Source organism: Lolium rigidum, chromosome 6 (assembly GCF_022539505.1).
Source record: "Lolium rigidum isolate FL_2022 chromosome 6, APGP_CSIRO_Lrig_0.1, whole genome shotgun sequence".
NCBI lineage: Eukaryota > Viridiplantae > Streptophyta > Magnoliopsida > Poales > Poaceae > Lolium > Lolium rigidum.
Window position 1 is genome coordinate 127,174,480 of NC_061513.1, and position 19,518 is coordinate 127,193,997.

The 19,518-nt window shown below is 48.0% G+C and overlaps 1 protein-coding gene and 1 pseudogene across 1 annotated transcript; one reads left to right on the forward strand and one right to left on the reverse strand.

Moving 5' to 3' along the window:
• Positions 1-6,807: 6,807 nt before the first annotated feature.
• Positions 6,808-8,826, reverse strand: LOC124666000. Its single transcript, XM_047203353.1, has 2 exons — positions 8,761-8,826; positions 6,808-8,088 (listed from the first exon to the last, which is right to left on the reverse strand). Exon 2 carries the CDS (start codon positions 7,723-7,725, stop codon positions 6,883-6,885), a length of 843 nt encoding a protein of 280 aa, XP_047059309.1. The 5' UTR covers positions 7,726-8,088; positions 8,761-8,826; the 3' UTR covers positions 6,808-6,882.
• A 7,540-nt stretch (positions 8,827-16,366) lies between these two features.
• LOC124663260 lies at positions 16,367-17,503 on the forward strand (annotated as a pseudogene).
• The last annotated feature ends 2,015 nt before the right edge of the window (positions 17,504-19,518 follow it).

Here is a 19,518-nt window from a genome sequence, read left to right on the forward strand (position 1 = left end):
TGATCCATGTAACCGTAGAGGACGACTGAAAATGAAGAAACATGATTGATAGATAACCCAGTAAAGGTAACCTACTCAATGCCAAGGCACGTTCCGGGGGTCAAGGCACGTACCGGTATTTCCAATACCGGGCGTGCGAAGGCAGGGACCATCAAGAACTGTGTACCATTGCAGAACGGTGGCGAGTCGCAGAGTGGCAAAGAGGGATAGTTGTCGATGCAGTCTGTTGTTTTTAGAGTAGATGAAGTAGTTGGGGCTGAGACAATGAAGTTGGCGACTAGGTCGTGGTGGACGAAGACGTAGAAGGTGGTGAAAATCAACGGAAGCCCGTTGTGGCCACACTAGACACCTAAACAGTCGTGGAGGTAGTTGGCGGGACCTGCAATGGGCTAGAGTGGCCATGCAGGTTAACTGTGGATGTGCGACAACGGTATTCGAAGTAGGCAAGGAAGAACCCAGTGGCATGACATAGACCATACGCAAACGGTGGCCACCCACGTCGAGGGAGGTGGTGCGGGGGTGGCCTAGGATGTTGGTGCGCGGGGACGCCGAAATAGAGTGTGTGCAGCGACAACACGACCCGAGCGGGCGGTGGGCGAGTCGGTGCAGCGGCGGGGGGCACCAGCAACGTACATGCATCGAAAGGCCCATCGAAGGCCGGTAGCATGGACCAAGGGCGGCAGCGTTGCGGCCCGAAGGGGCGACGCATCGGCAGACCGATGGCATGCTCAGGTGCTTGGTGGAGACATGTGCAGGGTTGGTTGATCAGACGACGGCGGCACGTCACAGATCGGAGTCGCTGACGGCATTGTCTGAGATGTCCCGGGTGATGACGATGAATACGGACGCAGCAGAATGACGGAAGCCTACAGAGGTAGGCGCAATATCTGCCAAGGGCTGCGACACCCTATCATAGTAACTGCGGGAGCCTGCCGAGGTAGGTGCGACAATGGAGGAAGGCAGGGGTGCGCGGGTGTGGACCGATGATGCCGTTGCCAGAGTAGAAGTGTGTGATGACAATGGCGGTTGACGACTCAATCCGTGATCAGCAAACGAAAAATACGTTGAGCGAGTGACCGGTGGAAAAAAAAAATTGATCTACAGATCGGAAAAAAGATACGAGGGTAGCCGATTAACCGATCGGCGGGCGAACCCTCCTACAGGTAGCATGGTCTAGGAGTTGGGCATGGAGATCGACCTCCCTGGGGCAGCACGGCACGGAAGCTTGTGCGACAGCTAGGTGAAAGATTGCGGCGCTCTGATACCATGTAAACCGATGAAGAGGCAGAGAGATTGACGTAATATGTTGGTAATATTATTGAGCGGCATGAGCGAGTATATATAGGAGTACCCGTATCATCTTGGAGTACAAGCCAAGTTAGGATTTTATGGAAACATATCCCAACTCTATCCTAAATTACCATAACAACTGATATGATATACTCTAACAGCGCCTCCTCTAGGCAATTGGTGGGCGAACATACACCTGCGCTGCCACCTCCTCCTCCTCCCACCTCCCTTCCCTCGTCGTCTCCAGAGGTAGCTGCCGGACAAGGACGCGTGTCACTGGTGAAGAGGTCGGCGGGGATTTGTGTTTCTCGGTTCCTAGCTTCGCAATATGGAGGAAGGTTGCTAGGTTGGGGCCGTCTGGTCATTAGAGGGTGGCGGCCCTAGGAGGCGGAGGCGGATTGCTGGGAGGGCGACACACGCGTGTGCTAGCCTCTCTTCTCGGTGGCGCGGGCGATAGGATGATCGCGGGTGGCGGCTGGAGTGATCCTTCGGCCGTCCGTCGGATCTAAAGGCTATGGTCCTTCTCCGCCTCACCTGTGTGTCGCTCTTGCCGGATCCGGAGAGGTCAGCCGCGGGCTATCAGTGCTAACAATGGGTGTTGTGGCATGTGGGAGACCGAGCAAAAGCTCTGGCTTGCGTTTGCTAGCTACATGGCGGCGACGCATACTGTCACCATAGTCCTTCTTGGAGGTGGCGTGGTGGTCTCCGTCCCCCTCCTCGGTCCCGGGTGAAAACCCTAGGTCCTTTCGGCCAGGAAGTGGCGGCGCCTCGGCATTGTTGGCTTCTTGGAAACACTGCCTTGGGACATGGTGCTCCAACGTATGGTGAGCTGGTTATCGGATGTGCAGTGGCGCAAGATGAGCCTCTGTCATGGCTCCAGTTGAAGTTCTTCGACTTAGGTATTCACAGGTTATTTCAAGTGGTTGCGATGTTTGGCCCTTTGCCACGCTGCTTGATGGCGGTCTGGCTCCCTCGAGCCTGGGGCTTGTAGAGTGGTAGTTGAGCTCGAGCCTTTGTTCTAGTTGTGTTGTGTTGCTTTAGGGCAACCTAATGTGCGCATTACCCTTCGGGTACTCGACATTGCCCTACCTCCTCCGGCCCAACAAGGGATCCATCTGGAGCGCCGCAGCCCAAGGAGGTCCAAGACGTCGGTTGCGCCGAGGAAAGATGGAAGATGACGTTTTCTTGAAGTATATGGCAAGGAAAGATTCAAGTGTGGAAAGTTTAGATGCGATATATCTGTATTGTAACCAAATCCGGACAGGACTCTCGGGACCTGACTTCCTATATCTCTCAACCTCTCACGCATACACTAAAACCCTAGCCACCTTGCCTCTCGGCGAGAACACCACTACGCAGACCTTCGGCTGCTCCATTGTAATCGATTTTCACTCATAATAAAGATCAGACAGATATGACGTAAGGGTATTATCTCTACGAGGGCTCCGAACCTGGGGTAATCTCGCCTCTCCTTTGTCTGGTATCCGATATCTAGTGCTAACATGCATGCTTCCACTAACCCTAAGCCCTTCATTGTAAGCATTGTTGAAGAACCGCCTCATCACAACCTGTAATCTTTTTAGCTTGTTTCAGATCATTTGTAAGATGTTCTCATCGCCTTTTAACACCGGTCGCATGGGGCTTCGTCAATCGAAAGCTGGTCTCCATCTACTCAATGCAGTTCTCTCAAGAAAAAAGGGAACATGCTTTTGTATGTTCTAGCTTGATAGACGATGTGCATAAACTAATCAAAAAAAATTCCTTTGAGGGAATATCACAACAATTTATGCAAGTAATAGTAACATTCTCATCTATACCGATTTTTGCTCGTTTCCCACTAATTAACCAGCCAACACTCTTCTATTTAATTAATGAAAACGACATTTTTTTGTCTGTTTAAAAACCATTTCATCTGTAGAAAGGATGAGTATCTCCTTTCTTTTATGTCGACGTGTCACAGTAGGATGATATGTCTAATCGATAATAGGTGAAAAGAAAACTTCAAGGAATCGAAGGGGTCCTATCTACATTTTTTTATAAAGAAATATATTAATATCACGAAGATACTAATTATTTTCAGTCCCTGCAACAACGCAGTACCTTAATGGTAGTACGGATGACACACAAAAAAGCTAAAAAAAATGAAAAGTCCAGCTAATGTATTCCAACCCTTACAGCAGCTGCACAAACGCCATCATGAAAACACCTGAAATCCAAGTTCTCCAAAAACGACGCCTCAAGAAGAAAACAATGCACAAGAGCCGTTGTCTTCCGATCATAGATATTAAGTTTTCAGCATTGGATTTTCTCCTCGAAAGGTAGGATATTGAACTTCTCCGTGCGGACACCCCCACTCGCATACCGCGGTTATGAAGCCCGAAATACCAAGGAAGTTCAACGTCAACGCAAAGCCTCGATCCACCGGCACTAGTCCTCAAAACTCGGCTTCCATATCATTCTTCGCATTTTACTTCACCATGGAATCAAAAAGACGGATTCCATGATGGCAACAGATTGCATATCTTCGCGTTGCTTCCTCCTGAAACCAAACGGTCAGAAAAAACATGGGAACGCACGACCGAATCACATCCGATCCAGCAATCTCCAGGCATGAGTCGTCCAAAGAAGTTTAAGCCAGCGGGACTTCCGGAACTCGACACTCTGGCCAGATCAAGGACGACCAACATCAAATATATCTTTGTCTTGATGCGGGAGAAACCCTAGGACCACCAACTTTATTCTTCAATGCAGACGAACATGCCACCACGCCACCATCCACCCCCAGGCGACGTTGAAGGAGGTTCAGACAACCTCCACCGCAGTAGGAAACAGTAGGCGCACCAGCGGACATACGAGCAACGCGGTGCCCACCTTTGCATCACAATCATCCATCACCCCTAGGGTTGACGAGGTACGTGGAGCAGCAGCGGCCCGCGCGACCTAGATAGGGCATGCGTGGCCCATATCGAACCAACACGCTGCACAGATCAGGGCCGCCTGGCTGGTTGTCGGCGATCGCCACGCCGCCGTGCATCCGTGGTCCATGCTGCCGCAGCTCATCGCTTGTGTTTATCGCTGAGAGTGCGACCACCACACACCCACCGAAGCTTTACCTCCGCGCGAAGAGGATCCGCCCAATGTGCCTCCTAGCACTCCTCCTTTGGCAGCCGGGTGCTGCCACCAACATCAGCGCTGACTGTGGAAGCCTCCTAGTCCTCTCTACGTTCTAGTGGTGAGTATTACAGAGTCAAAAGATGCAAATGCATCGTGGAAGTAGTGGCATGATTATGTTTCACACTACTCTCTCATTACCAAATTTTCTAATTCTCTTTTATGGTCATTGGTTTTGAAGCAGAAAGATGTATAATGCGAAAAAAGCCACTTAGCTAGTGAGCCATTATGGGGGAGCAATTCGGGCTTGATTCAATCTTTTTTTCGCCGTTTATCCATATTAATCTATGTCACTCACACCACCTGCAACCAAACTATAACTAGAGTTTTAGGTATGTATAATTGACGGTTATGTTTTGCTCCTTTTCTTTGATAAGGAGAAATGATAAGCATGGAGTGGGTCTCCGGCCGGTTTTCTGGGATCTGGTTGGTTTTCGTGTTCGTCGTTGTGGTTTGAGGCCAGTCTCTTCCAACATACTTTTATCATCATGTGTGATGGTTTCTACTTTGGCGTGTTTGTCTTTTAGGGCTTTAGGACGACCACTTCACGCATTTCTACTGCAATAAGCTCTACTACGCCAAAATTTTGACTAGTTTCGTTGATGGAGGAGCGAGGACAGCAATGTGTCATCGCTAAGTGTTTTACTGATCTATTTGTAATTTTTCTTTTGGCTTTATAGCATCTTTGTAACGATGTTGATGATTATTAGTAGACGGTGGAATTTTTCGCAAACAAAAGCCGCCACAAAGAGAAATGGTCAAACGGCTAGAGATTGGTCGTGACTAAAACTAACTTTATATCTTCAAACATGATCCAACAAACTCCCATCTGTGAGAACCAACATGTGGTGGGATATTTAGGAGAGCGGTGGCACCCCTGCCCACCAAAGATCACACTCTTTGAAGTCATACAAAATGCCAACCAAGGATCAAACCCTTTGATGCCTCATAAAGGGCTGAATTTTTTTTCCAGTAAGAGGCAACATACCGATGGATAGAAAGGCTTATGTGGTGACTTCATCAATCTTAAGATCCGTCGTATCAGTTTCTTGAACCCAGTATCTCGGATATGCTTATATGGGTAGGTTTGTGTCTGTGTTTCGAAAAAAAACTCACTTCTGCCATGATTATAGCCGGTGGAGATTTGTGCCTTATTAATTGGTCTAATAATAGAGAAGTGTACACATTGGCATATTGATCATCACAGTATATAGCTAGTGCTCTGGTCACTGAACAAGTGGTTTGCTTCAGTGGCCTGCTAACTGCTATAGATGTGCATGACACTTTGTTATCGATGTTCGTTGCCGCACTGCACTGAACTACTAACTGGGTGCATCACATAATAAGCATCTCAGCGTGAAACTTGCATTTACGTAGGGTATTGGTTAGCCAGTGCAATAGCTGGTTTGTGGCCTTTAACGTGTTCTCGACCACAGCCGGTTCATGGAAACAAATCATGCGATTGCTACACATGATTAGCAATTTAGCATTCCACTGAAGTTAAGAGGCTTTATCGGTCGCCAGATTTTCCACTCGTGGTTTGTTTTGTTGAAGCAAAACTGAATTGAGCTCCCACAGCAAAGGCGGTAAAACCTGTAGCCGTTGTAGGCAGTTGGCACGTTTGGAACCACGTAGCTGCAGATCAGGACGACGATGCCAGCCACATCATCGGCGGCGGAGGAAGACAAGCGCAGGCAGCAGCAGTATTATCCTATGAAGATGTCATCGATTCTTCTTCTCCAGTTCCCTCGACTGCATAACTGCATTCCGGATAGAATTCACAATTCTGTTGGAAGAAACTAGCTAGTTCATCATCTGGGACCTTGCATGTGGTCATGCGTGGGCGCGCCCCGGTTTTAGGGTCAGGATGGAGCATTTCCATATACATGGGACTCATTCATCGTTTTGCTCTATCATTATGTAGAACAGCCAAGCAGTTGGCCAGTGCACCTAACACATCCGGTTCTGTTGCATCTGGAACGGCGGAATTCAGTAGGAACTTTGACAAGACATGCACCGCCACAAATTGCATGCATGTTGTTACACTCACCAGACAATCAGGACGAAGCACCATCCAGTTATGATAGAGCAGAAAAGCAGTATCCGCAGTCATCAGTTCGTGATCTCCATCTTTTGGGGACTGCGAAACAGACACTAAAGCGAAACACACATCAAAGCACTATTAGGGAGCACAAAAGCAACGGTTTGGTTAATTACTTCATGGTTAGGGATGAAGCATCATTCACTCAGGAGTCAGGATGGATCAAAGAAGCAACAGTTTCGATTTGGAAAAAATACTTCAATCTTTTCATCTTTCTATTGCAACTAAACTGACTCACTAAGCAATAGATTAGCACCATCAGGGAGCTGAGCTTCAGCAACTTGGGTGCAGACTCTGGCTGAAAGCAGGAATTCTTCCATCTAAGTTTGCTGCCTCGGGATCACCCAGAGGGGCTGCATGCTCTTCCTGAATATACCCGTCCACATTCCATTTCCGCTGCAACGACAATATAATTCTTCTTCCATGTGTCGAGATGCCTCACCCAACTGGATCGCGAACCAAGGCTCTGTGGAGTCTTTGAATGAGCCTGCAAGATATAAGTAGTTGCTCTTTCCACCCCACCTTTCAGGGTTCATGCCAGCAAAGGTAGGGCTCCTCATATCAGTGCCAACAAAGAGAGCCCAGTTTTCCAACTTGTCCACTTTCACCAACATGGCAGGCTTAACTGATAAATCGAGACGAAAGACCTCAAATCTGGCACGCGTGTGACCATAGTCTAGTATGAGCGTAACCACGAGGAGCATGTCACCACACACAACTAGCCATGGCCGATAATGGACACCCATAACTTTGCTGGATTCCCATTGAGATGCAACTGTTACGTCCTCGACACAGAGCTGCTGCCCCAAGTGCACACTACAGATCCTCCTTAGAGAGTTCAGGGCGAAGATCTGACCTTGGAAGACCACAATCTGACGGATATCTTCATTACAAAGACAATGCTCCGACCAAGCATGGCTTCCAACTCGCCACTGGAACAGGGAGAACTTGGTGCAAACTAGCAGATGTGTGTTGGGCAATGAGAGAGGTGCGGTGAGGATGGCACAGTCAATGACACTCTTGTAAGGGTATGGCAATTGGGGTGGTCTAATTTTAGCACCGTTGATCACATCGACAAGGAGGCATTGTTCACTGCTGGAAAAGATGAGATAACCCTGTGAGCATCCTACAAAGTCCATGTTATCCAGGAATGTATGATACATGCGTGCTGCACAGCGAATAGAGGATGATGGATTGGTAGGATCAATGAGCTGCCATTTGGTTTTGGAGAAATTATCATCATAAGGGTTATAGGGAGAGGGCAACCTATCAGGTTGGAGGACAAGAAAGGGGAAGGCAACCTTAAATTTTGATGGTAGGAGGAGAAGGCTGCACGCCAAGAACGACAAGTACTGGCAAATCTCAGAAGGTCATGGTAGGAGGTGAATAGACCAATGATCTCATGGAGAAGGCTGTCTAGTAGTTCTGCCCAATCTACGGGTGCACAAATGGCGGAGGAGATGGAGACTGGGGCATTGCAAGCCTTCTCAGAGGATCTTTTACTGCCTTTCACAACACCAACTTCCCTGTCAACACACAATAAATTGAGATCAACAAACTAGAAGCATCAAGCAAGAGCATACAAGAAATGGAAATTGCAACTACTCAAATGCTAGAAATATGGCAAGATGTGTTATCCTTAGGGTGTTAATTAGAAAGAAAAAATGCACTGATTACAGATAGGCATGGTTAGACATCTCTGTTTTATTATGGTCAGCACCAGTTAAAGGAACGCAAGTGCTAAAACTGAATTTTTATAACACACCCGCATCATTGTATTAAAAAAATTAAGCGACATAAAACTGATATTTATTTCGAAAATTCCCCCATCGTCTTCTGAACATTTTATGAAGACTATAGCATGTGAACCGATTCGTCAGTTGCTAGGACGACATTCATCTCGCGTATTCGACAAGCCAAACTGATGATGGAAAATAAAGGATTCTGGAACCACATCTCACAAGCTATATGATGAGTTGCAGAAAAAGAAGAACACACTACTTGATGCAATCAGCAAGGTATCGCCCGGAGCCCCCGAAGAAATCAAACCATGCGACCATCAGATCATCTACTTCTTGATGCAATTGCGTTGCGAAATCGAGCAAGCCCGCAAGCGTGCGAACACATCAGAGATTACGGGAGCGTACGGCTAGGGTTTGAACCAGACGAGCGGCCGGCGTGTAGGCTGCGTTGCTTACCTTTGAACGGAGAAGTTCGGTGGTGGAGGACTCTGCGCATTCGGCCGCGAGGAAGCATCCGCCGCCGCCGCCGGCGGCCGCCTCGTGCTGCTAGTGGCCATTTTTTGCTCCCGACCTCACCTCCCCTGACTGCCAAATCTAGCAGAGGCTTCAACTCGCATTTTCTAGAGGCTTCCTCACGCAGCCCGTTATCTCCACTAAATCATGGGCCTATTTTGCATTTGGGCTGAACCGTAGGAATTATGTGGATCTGGGCTAGCCCAGTTAGAGCATCTCCACTCGTCCCCCGAACAGGCCCGTTTTTTCCATCCGGACGGCGTAATTCGGCCCAGTCGCGCCCCCGGTTCCTCGTTTTCGTCCGGATTTGGGCCTAAATTCATCCGGCGATCCCACGCCATCCCCGGCCCCCCGGGGAGCGCTCGGGGACTCCGGACGAAATGAAAGCGCGCGTGGCCCCAACTTGTCGGCGACAATGGCCTCCGATCTACGGCAAAACCCTCGTCTTCCCGATCTACGGCAAAACCCTCGTCTTCCCGATCTACGGCAATACCCTCGTCGAACGAAAGCTTTGAAGTCTCAAGTGGTGCAACATAGATATATTATATATATTTCGAATATAATTCGAATAAACATAGAAATTACATATAAAAACTTTAAAACTAACTTAAACTACTTCTTCTTCTTAGAAGGCCCCGCCTCATCGTCGTCGCGGCGACGCTTCCGGCTCGTCACCTCCTCGTCGGAGGAAGTTGACTCCTCCTCCTCGTCGGTGTCCTCGGCCTCTTCGTCGTCCTCCTCCTTTTCCTCGGCCTCTTCCTCCTCCTTTTCGTCGGCCTCTTCCTCGGCTCTGCTCCTTGGCCTCTTCGGCCTCCTCCTCGTCCTCCTCGTCGTCGTCCTCGCCGGCCGGCGGAGGGGAATCGTCGCTGCTGGACGATGCAGCTTTATCCCACCAATGTCGCCATCCGGGCGGCTTCCCTCGGCTGTCGGTGTCCGATGGCCAAGAGAGATCGCTCATGGTTGACGGAGGATGGTGACGAGAGAACGGATGAATGGCGTCGGCCGTCGGAAACCGTATATGTAGGTCTCTCGACGAAAGAGAGCGGCGGTTGCTCTTCCGCGGAGTTCGTGCTCCATTACGGCGGTTCTCGCATCGAGGCCACTTCGACCGTTCCCGACGAGTCGTTTCGGCTCTCCAGTCCGCTTCGCGACGGTTCAATGCGTCGAGGGAACTCCGACGATTGCCCTTCCCGGTGACTGCGCCGTCGCTATGCACGCGGTGGGTGCGCGTCCATGGGCTCGCGGCTGGAAAAATGGGCCTCCCCAGGCCAAAAACTTCATCCATCCGGCGCTAAATAACGCCGGATTTCGGTCTGGGGAGCCCCAACGGCTGGATGCTCTTAGATACCCAAGTCTGTACATTACGACGGCCTCTGTAAGCTCGTTAAAGGCCAACCATGACACCTCGGCTCCGTACGTAAATATGAATCCCAATCCGTGTGCTCAAGAAGAAAAAAGAATCCCACTCCAATCACCTCCGTCAAGAAACTCCTGGTGTTGCCAGGGGGAGAGGAACCGCGCCGCTACTTGCTCCCATCTGGAAGGTACACTCTCTTCCTCTCTCATCCTTAGCGTTATAATCTTTTCAATCACCGTTACATCGATCTCTATACCAGCATCTCTTGAGTCCCTAATGTTTTATCATTGCTCACAAAAGAAACAAACGAGTTTTTTTTTCTAACTCCGCTTGCTCGATCTCTTTTTGTTAAATGCGCTAGATCGATAGGTGTAGGATCTGTGCCGGTAGAGAGACAGTCTGTGAGCATTTACCTTCTCCCTGCGAGGACGACGAACCCGTCGACGTCGACATGGTGACGGCGGCGGATCGGTGAAGTAGTGGTGGCGGCGGATCTTCCCGTCGGCACTGCACTAACCCTAATCGGTGGGTTATCTGGTGGGACGAGTGGCAGCTCCGGATCACCTCGTTCCGCGTGCCACTGGCCCCACCACTCTATATAGTGCAGGCGACAGGGGCCCACCAACCAGCGAACGGTTGGGCGGCCCCGATCAGGGCGCGGACAAGGTCAAGGGGTCGTGCCAGAGCCGTTGGGCTCTGGTGCGGTGGAGATCAATCCTAACATTCTCCCCCTTGATCTCAACTTTTCTTTTAACTTTATACTTTCACTTTATTCGTTTCATTTTGGATCAGTCTATAGGGCATGTTTCATCGTCACAGCTCTATTGCGGATAGAATCAGACAGCCACAATACACTTCTCTATTTTGAAACAAATTCTTTTACTTTTGGGCCTCTTATGATCCAGGATAAGTAAGACTTTCCCTTAAACCCATGCCGGCTACGTGCTCCTTGAACACGCTGGGTGGTAAGCCTTTCGTTAGCGGATCCGCAAGCATATCTTTTGTCCTTATATGCTCGAGACTTATTGTTTGATCCTGGACCTTGTGTTTCACAACATAATACTTAACCTCAATCGGTTTCGTAGCTGTACTCGACTTGTTGTTGTGAGCATAAAATACTCGCAGGCTCATTGTCGCGAGTACATCTTTAGTGGTTTGTCAATACAATCTACCACTTTCAAGTCGGGTATAAATTTCTTTAACCATAATGCCTGCCCCGTGGCTTCATAACATGCTATAAATTCTGTATACATCGTGGATGATGCAACTATCGTCTGTTTGGAGCTTCTCCACGAAATAGCTCCCCCTGCGAGGATGAATACATATCCAGATGTGGATTTTCTATCATCTTTATCCCCCGCAAAATCTGCATCTGAATTACCCTCTTATTTCTAGGGAATCAGATCTTCTGTATGTTAGCATGTAACTCTTTGTGCCTTTCACATAACGCAATGCCTTCTTTACCATTTTCCAGTGTTCAAAACCTGGATTTTCTTGATATCTACCGAGTACTCCGGCGATAAAAGCTAAGTTAGGGCGAGTGCACACTTGTGCATACTGTAGGCTTCCAATAGCCGAAGCATATGGAACCGCTTTCATTTGATCGAGCTCGTATTGATTTTGAGGACTTTGATGTTTCCCAAAACTGTCGCCCTTGACTATAGGGGCAGGTGTGGTACTGCACTTATGCTTATTATACTTACTTAGAATCTTTGCTAAATAAGCCTTTTGCGATAGTCCTAATACTCCATTGTTCCTATCTCGGTGAATTTCTATGCCCAAAACATATGACGCTTCACCAAGATCTTTCATATCAAATTTGAGGACAAGAACTTCTTTGTCTCTTGCAGTAGACTAACATCACTGCTGGAAAGCAGAATATCATCCACATACAAAATTAGGAAAATATATTTTCCACTTTTAAACTTTGCATAAACACAATTGTCCTCAATATTTTCTTTAAATCCAAATCTCTTAATTATCTCATTGAACTTTAGATACCACTGTCTGGAGGCTTGCTTTAATCCATAAATGGATTTCTTTAGGCGGCATCCCATTTCTTCCTTGCCTTCCATGATAAAACCCTTGGGTTGTTTCATGTAGACATTTTCTTCTAAATCCCCGTTTAGAAATGTCGTCTTTACATCCATTTGATATAACTTTAAATCAAAATGTGCAACTAGTGCCATGATGATTCTGAAGGAATCCTTACATGAGACCAGAGAAAATGTCTCATTGTAATCTATCCCTTCTCTTTGTGTAAATTCTTTTGCCTCTAGAGGTGGCTGTTGTTGCTCCCTTTCATGCTCAACAAATGGTTCATTCGGCTCCTGATGGATAGGTTCCGAATTTTCACTCATCGTTGTCATGGGTGGAGTTACAACAGGCGCTTGCACCACAATCGCAGGGATCGTCGGTACAGGTGCACATGGTAGCGCAAAAAATGGCTCCCGAGTCATCGGATTAGGTGCATGCACCCTCTTCTCCTCAAGATCAATTTTCTGAGCTACCATGCTCCCCCTTATCATTTCGTCCTCTAAGAAGACACCATGTCTCGTTTCCACAAACTTTGTGTATTTCTCTCGGTAATAGAAACGATAACCTTTTAACTTTTCAGGATAGCCAATAAAATGGTAGCTGACTGTTTTGGTATCTGACTTTGCGATGTTTGGATTAAATACTTTGGCCTCAGCAGGGCTCCCCCACACTTTCAGGTGGTTTAGAGAAGGCACTCTCCCTGTCCGTAGCTCATGCGGCGTTTTGGGCACCGATTTGCTTGGTACTCTATTTAGAATGTGAATAGCGGTTTTTAACGCCTCAATCCACAATCCCAATGGTAGGGTGGAATAGCTCATCATACTGCGCACCATATCCATAAGGGTATGGTTGCGCCTTTCAGCTACCCCATTCTGCTGAGGTTCGCCCGGCATCGAGTACTGGGCGACTATTCCGGTCTCCGTAGAAACCTTGAAAAAGGTCCAGGGACTTGGCCATATGGAGTATGTCGACCGTAGTACTCCCCTCCACGATCAGACCTGACTATCTTTATTCTTTTATCATGCTGATTTTCAACTTCAGCTTTGAATATTTTGAATTTATCCAACGCTTCTGTTCTTTCTTTTATTGGATAAATATAACCATATCGGGAGTAATCATTCGTGAATGTTATGAACGAATCATAGCCATCCACACTTTCCACAGGAAATGATCCACATATCTCGGTGTGAATTATTTCTAGTGTTGTTGTGCATCGATTTGCACCCCTTTTAATCAACCTTTACAATTTTTTCTTTAATGCAATCGATGCGCTGTTCTATGTCTGAGAATTCTAATGGAGGAAGAATACCATTTTTAACAAGTCTTTCTATTCTCCCCCTCGAAATATGGCCTAAGCGACAATGCCATAATTTCGATGATTCATCAGTTCTTTTTCTTTTCTTTTGTTCTTTGTCCGACGCGGACAACATTCTTTCACTCACATTACACACAGACAACACCCACATAAGCATTATTACAACATATGGCACACTTGCCATGTCCTTCCTGTCCATGTGTACTTTTCTATCACCAGTTGCTTCAGCAGCTGGGTCGCACATATCTTTGAAGAACCTGTGAACTAGCTCTTTATTCTTTCAAGATACTCCCTTACGGAAGCACACTCTGCAATTGAGCTCACAATAGCGTTCTTAATTGTATTCTTTATAAATGGCACTTAGCCACATTTTATACTGCCATGCAGCATCATCATCCTTGTCATTTCTGACTGGATCTTTTGGTCAGACCAGCTGTGGGAACCCAGTCCACCTCAGCACAAATCGACCTTCTTTTCTCCATTCAGTGTAGTTGTCACCTTTGAGGGTTGGAACATCCTTGATGCAGCTCATCAAGTAGTACCCTCCTTTAAACCACAATGAAATGAGATCATAACAACAATTGTATGCAATAATCCAACGTTGGTCAAAATTAGAACATACAACTGTTTGTGCAATTATATCTATATCACCGTTGGGCAGAAATAGAGATAAATGCATCTCTTATTGCAACAAAACATGATCATGTCATTAATAACGTTGGTCCAAAAATAACATAACCATAATTATCACAATAATCACTTTAATCATTTCTTTAAAATTTTGATTATCACTTTTGCATTAAAATGCATCTTTAACTATTTGCAGCGAAAACTTTGAATTCCTTTAAACTTTAAAACTTTCAGAAACATCTTTGTTACTTTTTAATTTCCTAAAACAAATATCTCGTTGGTTCAATTTGCTCAGGAAAAAACTTGACAAAAATGCTTCTTTTACTATATGCAGCGGAAACTGTGAATTTAAACTTTAAGCTTTGAACTTTTCAGAGGCATTTCCTTTACCTTTTAATTTCTGAACAAATATTTCGTTGGTCCTATTTATTCAGAAAAAACTAGACAAAATTTTGGCCAAAAAATGACCCAAAACTGTCTAAAAAAGCCTCTGTAATTAATAAAACTGTAAAAAAAAAACTGTAAACTGTCGCGGCCCATGTGGCCCGCTCGCGCCGAGCGACGCGCGGCAACGCGTCGCCCACGCGGCTGGCAGACGCGCCGCCCACACGGCCAGCAGACGCGGCCCGCACGCGGTGCGGCCTGCTAACGCGGCCTGGCCCGCGTTGCCCACGCGGCCTGCCAAACGCGGCCCGAACACGGCCTCCAAGCGCCGACGTGGCTCTTTCCTGGCCGTCAGATGCGATCGACGGCGGACCTTCACTTTCGGCCGGTATAAATCGACGGCTGATCCGCCGCCCCCTCTGTAACCCTAACCCTAAAACATTTGCCCCATCTCTGGCCTCTCTGTGCTCTAAGCGGCGGCGCGGAGGCTGTACCTCCCGCCCACTCGCGTGGCCCGGCGGCTCGCCGACGACTGCGACGGCGCCGCCCGGCGGCTCCTCGCGCTAGCTCGGCAGCCCGACCTCCCCTTTCTGTCTCTCCCGCTCGCCTTCTGGCGGCGGTGGAAGAAAGCCCGAGCGCCCGCGCCGGCGCGCCGCCGACGACGGCGAGCTTTCCACGGCAGCAGCTCGGCGTGGCTCCCCCCACCATTCCTTCTCCACTTTCTTTTCTCTTCCTCCTCCCACCGAAAACCCCGACGGATTCACGGCGATGAGAAGAGGTGCGGCGCCTCCCTGGCCTACTTGCCGGCGCGTGCGTGCACCCGAGGGTGGGCGCACCGCCGTCAAGTAGCTCAGAGTCGGCGCCCTTTGTCGGCGGCGACGAGCAGCAGCGGCGGCCGCCACCCGCAACCGGTGTTCTGTTCTCTGCCCCGTGGGGTTGGGTTATGCGCAGCCATATGCCGGCGCAGCTTTGCCGGCAAGGTGCCGCTGGCCTTTCTTTTCTCTGCCTTTCCCTTCTCACTATTGGGGTTAGGGTTTGGTTGCGGGGATCTTCACAAGATCTATACTGTTCATACTTTTCTACCGAAAAAACACAAGATCTACACACTACCTCGCTCTGATACCAATGTTAAATGCGCTAGATCGATAGGTGTAGGATCTGTGCCGGTAGAGAGACAGTCTGTGAGCATTTACCTTCTCCCTGCGAGGACGACGAACCTGTCGACGTCGACATGGTGACGGCGGCGGATCGGTGAAGTAGTGGTGGCGGCGGATCTTCCCGTCGGCACTGCACTAACCCTAATCGGTGGGTTATCTGGTGGGGCGAGTGGCAGCTCCGGATCACCTCGTTCCGAGTGCCACTGGCCCCCACCACTCTATATAGTGCAGGCGACACGGGCCCACCAACCAGCGAACGGTTGGGCGCCCCCGATCAGGGCGCGGACGAGGTCAAGGGGTCGTGCCAGAGCCGTTGGGCTCTGGTGCGGTGGAGATCAATCCTAACACTTTTGAGGCTCGATCGCTGATTACGGTTGCATGTCGTGCAGGAATCTGAAATAGCCATTACTTGTCCATATATCAATTTATTGGGATTTGGTATGCTCCGTTAAGTCCTATACCATTTGATTTGTATCGTGATTCATGCAAATCGTAAGTTGCAACATGAGTTGCAATAGAGATTTAATGACATCATATGACTGAAAATGAAGTTAGTTCTCAGCTGAGAAATAGTCACACCCTAATTTATTTCTCTTGTGCAATGCTTTGCATTGAAAACGATATAATCTTCATAGCAGACAAGTACTAGTTAACAGCCGAAAGACCAACATGAAGAGAGAATCAAAACAAGTATTGTATGGAGCAACTCCTAATAAGAGAAGGAAAAGGTCGCAGCTGCACCTTTGCAATCTTCCCACGGTATGCATTGTGTGCATATTTATAGAACAGACCCCATAGAGTTCTTTTAACTAGCGAGAACATTGTTTTATTTTTGGTCCGTTGAGTAATATTAGGGTTTATGTACTTACAGATAATCTCTTGTGCAATAGAATATTTTGTGCAGTGTCATATCAAAATTACCCACAAGAGATGCTGTCAGAACAAGCATATTATCAAGTCAGTGGAGATATGTTTGGTGCGATCACACCGATCAGCTTACTTTCAATGTGAATGTGCCGTTCCGTCAAATTCTCTCCTTCTTACTACGCAACCGCCAAAACAGAGGAATTCAATGCCACAGTGGATGCAATCTTGCAGCAACACAGTGGTGAAGGGGTCGAGCGCATGCAGGTCAAGTATGCTTTAGACAACAAATCTGCTTGTCACCAAGATAGATGGGTGAGCTTTGTGGTTGCATCGAAGACAAAAGAACCCACTCTCTTCCTATCGGATCACAGGATTAAGTCCTTTGTAATGTACAATGAGGGGTCCTATCTTTTCACAAGGCCAAAGGATTTATACAACTTTCCCTGCCACCTCTTTGATGCCAACAACAGCTCTTACTTGCGCGGGCTGCAACTTGTTTCTGTCTACCTGAAGGCGCCTGCTGATTTCAGCGGCATTCGGAACCTCAAAAGGTTTAGCTTGGTAGATGTCGATGTAGCGGATGAAGAGCTCGAGAATTTTCTGTCCCACTGCAGCAAATTGCTTGAGTTCCTTGAGATTGCCTACTGTGGAACGCTAACGGCAATAAGGACAACTCGTCTGCTGAATAAGCTGAAGCATCTGCGAGTGGGAGTCTGCGACCTACTTGAGAAGGTGGAGTTGAACTGCTGCTACCTAGCAACACTTGAGTACATTGGTCCGATGGTATCTCTAGCATTTGCAGAAACATCTAACCTGAAAGATGTGTGTATCAAGTTCCTGGATATTGATGCTGGTCTTGACTACATCAACAAGGGGTTCCCTAGAACTTTGACAAATGTTGAGATGCTCTACCTGCACTGCATAGACCGTGAGGTATGAGTATGAGCAATGTTGAATATGATCTGAAATCTATTTACCTGTTGTACTATGGAAGGAGTCTTAATAGACTACGGCGTGACAACCGTGCTAGACGTAGCACATCTACAACTATATTTCGTGTCCGCCAAGAAAGAGAGTTGTTTGCCCCTATATATAGTCCCAGGTAGTCATAGAATAGATGAGAGAGAGATATAACATATTGATAGCACGTAGAGGGTCTATCCTCTCGTGTATTGTAATACTCCTCCAATTATAGTGATACGCCGCCGTGCGTTCCGTGGTTTTTTTCCGTTTGGGTTTTCCACGTAAAACTCTGTGTTCTTGTTCTTTGTTTGATCTAATTTTATTTGCGCGGTTTTGTAACAAGTGGTATCGGAGCACAAGGTTTCAAGATCTATCCGCTGCCCCGGGAGAATTTCCGCTGTGCTTCTGGGGTAGCACTGCGCAGCGTCGTTTTGGATCAACAGCCGCCGATGCGGCATCAAGCAGTTTCAACAAGATTGAGCCACGGCTTGTTGTTTTGTGAGTAAGATTGAGCCACGGCTTGTTGTTTTGTGAGATTGGATCTGATCGACAGAGTTTTCCGTCCGTGTACCTTTGCCCCGCCTTTAGGGCGCGTTTGTTAGCCTGGTGCCGCTTGGCTCGCATCGGTCCAGCAAATTTCGGGCCGTTTGGTTCCCTCGACACACTCGCGTTCTTGCATAGCACGGATTTTAAAGCACCCCTGGTACAGGCCCCGAAAGAACGCCCGGTTTGATAGTTTCTCCAGGGCCAGGCCACGGCGAGACGATAATCGACAACGCCGCGCGGGAGCTCCGCCTCGGCATGGCGGGAGAAGCCGAAATCCCAACGGCGTTGCGCGACAAAGGTAGGGGTAACCTCCCTCTTTGGTTACCCTCTCCATTAGCCCCCTCCCAAATTTTGCATTCCCCCAATTTCCGCACCGGCGGCGGCGACCTAGATCTGGCAGCGCGCATTGATACGTACATTTTGCATCACTATTTTATATCATAATTTACTGTCATTCATTGATATATTTCATATTTAGAGCTGATACTTATGTTATTTCACCTATTTTGCATGTTTCATGATTATTGGAGAATTACTCACCGGAGTCAGAATTCTGCCGGAAAAAGCACCGTCAGGATACAATATTTCTGAAGATCAACAATTGACCGAAAATATACCGAAGCTCCTATTTTTCCAGATGACGGAGCTAGCCAAAAGGGGAGGCCGAGGAGGGCCGCCATGGGCCCTCCCCATAGGCCGGCGCGGCCACCAGGGCTGGCGCGCCGCCATGTGGGGAGGGGGCCCACGACCCCCCTCGGCCATCGCCCTTTCGCGTACTTCATCTTCCAGAAAACCTAAGGTGTGGGGGGTCATCGAGGATAGTCACAGCCGCCTCTGCGGGGCGAAAAACACCAGAGAAAAAAGAGCTCTCCGGCAGGCTGAAATCTGTCAGGGAAATTCCCTCCCGGAGGGGGAAATCGTCGCCATCGTCACCGTCATCGAGCTGGACTTCATTGGGATCATCATCATCATCTCCACCACTGACACCGTCATCTCCACCACCGCACCTCGTCTCCGCTGTAACATCTAGGGTTGAATCTTGATTATTTCATAGGGGAAACTCTCCCGGTGTTGATTACTCCTTGTTATTGATGCTATTGAGTGAAACCGTTGAATTAAGGTTTATGTTCAGATTGTTATCCATCATCATATCACCTCTGATCATGTTCCATATGATGTCTTGTGAGTAGTTCGTTTAGTTCTTGAGGACATGGGTGAAGTCTAAATGTTAGTAGTGAACTATGTTGAGTAATATTTAATGGTTTGATATTTAAGTTGTGGTGTTATTCTTCTAGTGGTGTCATGTGAACGTCAACTACATGATACTTCACCTTTATGGGCCTAGTGGAATGCATCTTGTATTCGTTTGCTAATTGTGGGGTTGCCGGAGTGACAAGAACTCGAACCCCCGTTGGTATATCGATGCATGAGGGATAGCAGGGATC

Excerpts from the sequence above, each read along its gene's own strand:
- LOC124666000 (XM_047203353.1), bottom strand. The coding sequence starts at position 7,725 with ATGTATCATACATTCCTGGATAACATGGACTTTGTAGGATGCTCACAG.